General features: G+C 34.3%; 1 protein-coding gene across 1 annotated transcript in view; it reads left to right on the top strand.

Annotated features, from left to right (window-relative positions):
* Nucleotides 1-6,010, top strand: part of LOC106466172 (F-actin-capping protein subunit beta-like) — a 15,036-nt gene that overhangs the window by 6,200 nt on the left and 2,826 nt on the right. The window contains 5 exon segments of the mRNA XM_013926415.2: nucleotides 1,903-2,024; nucleotides 2,609-2,633; nucleotides 2,635-2,865; nucleotides 3,544-3,660; nucleotides 5,376-5,441. Coding sequence (XP_013781869.1) covers nucleotides 1,903-2,024; nucleotides 2,609-2,633; nucleotides 2,635-2,865; nucleotides 3,544-3,660; nucleotides 5,376-5,441 — 561 coding nt within the window.

The following is a 6,010-nucleotide window of genomic DNA, read 5'->3' as shown; positions in this document are numbered from 1 at the left end:
AAATGCGTCGGCCAACTCATCACTAAATATATATATATGATAAAATGATTATTTAACTCTTTCACTGCTCCACAAATCGTATGATGTTTTAGTTTTTCCTACTACCATTTTAAATCCTAGATGATATTTGGTTGTACTAGTGACCCATAGATGTCACCCCCAGTACCTATGCGTGGCAGGAAAAATGTATGTAGTGTAAATATTAGGCACTTATACAGTAGTTTCAGTGCCTTGTATTAGTCTGCTAAGTGTGATATTTATACAATATAGTCGTGTTATGCTCGACCAATGCTGTGCCTGTGCGTGAGGTAAGAGAGGAATGTGATACAACCTCTTGGAAAAACAAGTTCTAATCACCCTTCTGTCTTATTATATATATTATGATTTATTTTGTGTTTATTCTTTATTTTTTGCATGTTATCTAATGATTTTGTAAGGAAAAAAAAATTCATCGGGGGGGGGGGGTTCCTCCCAAGCAGAGAAATGGTTCAGGGATGAAGAAACCTCTGAAGTAGTATATGCTTCTCATAATTTAAGTTCAAAGAACTATAATTTTGTAATGGTCGTGTTACGTCACACGCTTACCTCCTGTCTTTTATCTGTAAAGTCATGGAAGCTTCTTTACTTGTTTCATATCACAACTTTCTATCGCTGCTCTCTTTCTGCTTAACTACTCACTAAGAATTTATTTCAAGACATTAAAAATTTTAAAGTAAAAAATGTGACTCCTGCTTTAAGTGCCCAGACCTTCATATCTGTCTATGAATTATGTGGCATTTCGATAATCTTATCAAACAAAGACACCAGAGAGCAGTATGATTTATGTTACCATTTCCATGGTGAAGTTTTCTGATAAGGTTTAACACAAAACATGTTTTTATGGTTAATACATTATGGGAGGAAAAACATGACCTCATGAGAACAGGTTTAGATAAAATCGTTTAATTTCTTAACATGTCTAGAATTTTAACCAGACTAAGAACTTGTATAGTTGTTGATGGCACGTAACTTAGGGTTAGATAATTAATATATTCTCTGTGTAAAACAAGTTTTTAGATGTTTTTATTTTATGTTAGTTTTTTCTCTACTCTAGACAGGATCAGTATACTTGAACAAAGCAGACTTGGTATAAACAATACTTAGGTGATGAAAAATAACAAACCAGACTTGGCATGAATGTTGCTTAGGTGATGAAAAATAACAAACCAGACTTGGCATGAATGTTACTTAGGTGATGAAAAATAATAAACCAGACTTGACATGAATGTTGCTTAGGTGATGCAAAATAACAAACCAAATATGACATGAATGTTACTTAGGTGATGAAAAATAACAAACCAGACTTGGCATGAATGTTGCTTAGGTGATGAAAAATAACAAACCAGACTTGACATGAATGTTGCTTAGGTGATGAAAAATAACAAACCAGACTTGACATGAATGTTGCTTAGGTGATGCAAAATAACAAACCAGACTTGGTATAAACAATACTTAGGTGATGAAAAATAACAAACCAGACTTGACATGAATGTTGCTTAGGTGATGAAAAATAACAAACCAGACTTGACATGAATGTTGCTTAGGGGCAACATTCATGCCAAGTCTGGTTTGTTATCTTGCATCATCTAAGTATTGTTTATACCAAGTCTGGTTTGTTATTTTGCATCATTAAATTTGGTGTGAATTTTGCTTAGATGGTGCAGAATAACAAATGAAAATAAATGTTTTAAAAAACATTCAACCTGGTGATGACACTTTTTTTCTTTTCTTACAAAGTTAACTTTGAAAATGCAAATGTTTCCAGGATCATAAAAATACATAAATAGTAGGCAGTTAGCCAGCAGGTAAGAAGAAACTAATGCCCCACACTTGATACATCACATGCATTTAACTCATCCACAGGTACCCAGCTTGTGTGAAGATCTCTTGTCATCAGTTGACCAGCCTCTGAAAATTGCTCGTGATAAACAAGTTGGAAAGGACTATTTACTGTGTGATTACAACAGAGATGGAGACTCGTACAGGTCTGTAGTTGTCCTGTCCATTAAACAGATAGCTTCTCGTATTAATACAAGTTAACTGCAGATGTTTATCTTCCACGTTCCTTTGAATTTGTCTACTGAAGCTCTAAATCAGTGGTGTGTAAAAAAAATTAGCATTTCAGTTCTGTCTTTTGTCTCCCATAAGTTACTGATCAATAAGCTTTTCGTTGTTCGGAACCAGAATTCATTTAGTTGAGCTGGATGATGAGAGAGAGAAAAAATTCTATGAAACGCAATATGTATCAATGGCGAAATTAAGAGGAATGTGGAAAAAATATCTGTAGTTAACTTGTTTTTATGAACATTTTTTTTACCCTAATCGTTTTCCAATATTTGGTCATTTAAATCGTAACTGTTGTTGTATTAGCTAATATATTTAATGTTGAAAGTTTCTCCAACAATATTGTGAAGACTGATATTTGCTTTTTTTTTTATAATAATAATATGATTTTCTGAAAAGTTAAGTGAGAATAACATAACCAGATTATTTAAAAAAATGTATGCATTTATTTTCATGAAAATGTTATGTTAGTGCAATTATACAGAGAATTTCCTCCGTGATTCAGATCTCCTTGGAGTAACACGTATGACCCCCCCATTGGATGATGGAGCCATGCCATCTGAACGACTACGGAAGTTGGAGGTGGATGCAAACCAAGCTTTTGATCAGTACAGGGAAATGTACTTTGAAGGAGGAGTTTCGTCAGTGTACTTATGGGACTTGGATCATGGGTTTGCAGGGGTTATCCTTATCAAAAAGGCAGGAGATGGGTCTAAAAAAATTAAGGGATGTTGGGACTCAATTCATGTGGTAGAAGTCCAGGTATGTAATCCTGCTGAATCTTGTTAATGTAAATCATACAAATTACTTAAGGAAATACATTCAGTGATTTTTTTTTTATTTCGTACAAGACAGTCGAAGGTGTTCAGGAAGTGACAGTAAACAGAGCAGAATTACGTGTCTTTTGAAGTTTGGTCCAACTGAAACATTCCTTTAATGCTGTTTTGTAATAAAAACCCAGGTTAATTTATGTTTTAAAACACCTCTGGTGTTGAAAAAAAAGATTTTTGTTAACCGTTGTATACAATTCTCAGTGGTTCAATAAAGGTTTCAGGCTTAGTGGTTGGTGGTGATAAGTGTTGTTACTGTTACCATTGTAACAGAACATTGTCGAATAAATGTGGTTTTGGATTAATTAAATATTGGAGCAATAAAGTAAATATTGCTTGACACGTCTGTTTAAAAGTCTAGAAACAGTTTGTCTGTGAATAGTGTTAAAACTTCTTATACACAAAACAAAACTTCTCAAGGTTTGTTAATATTTATCTTCACTGGTTTGTGTTTTAGGTAAACAAAATTGTACTTGTCTTGACAGACAGACAAACATTATTCTAATATGAAACCTACAAGACAGTAACTTAGTTTCTATTATTACCATTTGGACATATTTGAATCTGTTCTGATTTAATGTTTCATTTTTTACCCAACTTTTCTCAACAGGAAAAATCAAGTGGTAGAAGTGCTCACTACAAACTGACCTCAACAGCCATGTTATGGCTTCAGACCAATAAACCTGGGTCAGGTACCATGAACTTGGGAGGAAGTCTGACCAGACAAGTAAGTCTCCATCTTGTATATCTCATCTGTCAGGTTATGACTAAAATCTGACCAGACAAGTAAGTCTCCGGTCTTGTAGACCTCAACAGCCATGTTATGGCTTCAGACCAATAAACCTGGGTCAGGTACCATGAACTTGGGAGGAAGTCTGACCAGACAGGTAAGTCTCCGGTCAAGTTATGATTAAAATCTGACCAGACAAGTAAGTCTCTGGTCTTGTAGATCTCATCTGTCAGGTTATGACTAAAATCTGACCAGACAAGTAAGTCTGCAGTCTAGTAGATCTCATCTGTCAGGTTATGACTAAAATCTGACCAGACAAGTAAGTCTCCAGTCTGGTACATCAGATTTGTCAAATTATGACTAAAATCTGACCAGACAAGTAAGTCTCCAGTCTAGTAGATCTGATCTGTCAGGTTATGACTAAAATCTGACCAGACAAGTAAGTTGTTTTTTTTTTTAATAATCAAGGGGCTAGTGTGCTAGATTTATTTGAATCTAATGTTACTTACCTAGAAATTTAACAAATCCAACACTGAAACGATAATGTTTACAAACTTCTTAAAAACTACAGGAAAAAAAAACTGTTCAATACAGGTTGGGTGGAGCCACGCATTAGACGTCTCATGATCAACCCTAATATTACCAATTTGTTTTTACGTTATTCACTATACGCGAAGTCCACATATTACAGCATATTGAGTGACTTTATATTTGTACCTGTTACAACAACAACTGAATAAAATACACAGGTGATCCCAGCAATAGAATCAATTTCATACTGACAGTATTTATAAATTTTTTTACCAGCTCATTACGAACTCTGTAAACAACAAAGTCATAGCAATTTAGAAAATTAATAGTTTTAAAATAATCGTGGAGTTCACAGAAACTTTATTGGTAATTCTAAGGCCAATGAAGGAAGCACGACACAAATATTTACCCGTTCTGGCACATTCTTTTCATGTGTTTATTATTTACAAATATTTATTTTAATTATTCGTTAAATCTAAAATTCAATATCTTGCTTCTTTACTTGGTGACTGTGATTTTTAATATTTTTTAATAATGTTAAAACCCCATTGACATACAAATATACATGGGTAAGATAATATTGTAAAGGTATTTGAAACTACCATATTCACCGGATGGTAATGGGAAAATTATTAGTTCTCTGTATAACGTCAAATTCTCCGAGAACTAGTGATGTGTCGTAGAAAGTGAAAGTTTTAACGTAAACAATATCACTGAATGGTACTTACGATTTTTAACTGTTGTCATATATTTTGAAAAATCATGGTTTATTAAATAGTAACAACGACAATAAAATCATTGTAGATAAAAAGACCATTTACTCTGTTACCTCAGTATCATTGTCTGATTTTTAAATATGCATGTTTAATCCATGTTGTTGTTTTTTTCACAACTTATGAATTTAATTATCACTTGATAGCTCATAATTACAGTTTTACAGCTTTCTAAAGGAAATATATATAAAATGAGTAGCTCGGATCAAGATATTTGATATGCACGATGTAAGTACAGAGTTGATGTCTTGTAGGTGATTTATCAATCTGAAAAATTAACTGTGCTGCTTGAATTCTGTCGTTTTAAAACCCCTTGGGCAAAGCAGTTTGAAAATATGTTTGTTGGAGAGTAAAAATTGTGTATGAATTAAGTTTGTAACAGAAATGTAATAATTTTATGTTTTATAGGTCGAACTTGATGCTGCAGTCAGCGAAGCTAGCCCTCACATTGCCAATATTGGAAGAATGGTTGAGGTAAGTGTGCTTGTTGGTTTACATTGGAAGTATGGTTGATGTAAGTGTGCTCGTTGGTTCACATTGGAAGAATGGTTGAGGTAAGTGTGCTTGTTGGTTCACATCGGAAGTATGGTTGATGTAAGTGTGCTTGTTGGTTTACATTGGAAGTATGGTTGATGTAAGTGTGCTCGTTGGTTCACATTGGAAGAATGGTTGAGGTAAGTGTGCTTGTTGGTTCACATCGGAAGAATGGTTGAGGTAAGTGTGCTTGTTGGTTCACATTGGAAGTATGGTTGATGTAAGTGTGCTCGTTGGTTCATATTGGAAGAATGGTTGAGGTAAGTGTGCTCGTTGGTTCACATTGGAAGAATGGTTGAGGTAAGTGTGCTCGTTGGTTCACATTGGAAGAATGGTTGAGATAAGTGTGCTCGTTGGTTCACATTGGAAGAATGGTTGATGTAAGTTTGCTTGTTGGTTCACATAGGAAGAATGGTTGATGTAAGTTTGCTCGTTGGTTCACATTGGAAGAATGGTTGAGGTAAGTTTGCTCGTTGGTTCACATTGGAAGAATGGTTGAGGTAAGTGTA

The sequence above is a fragment of the Limulus polyphemus genome, unplaced genomic scaffold (assembly GCF_000517525.1).
Source record: "Limulus polyphemus unplaced genomic scaffold, Limulus_polyphemus-2.1.2 Scaffold2176, whole genome shotgun sequence".
Lineage (NCBI taxonomy): Eukaryota > Metazoa > Arthropoda > Merostomata > Xiphosura > Limulidae > Limulus > Limulus polyphemus.
The sequence above is the reverse complement of the archived record's forward strand: the minus strand, read 5'-3'. Positions and strand labels throughout refer to the sequence as shown.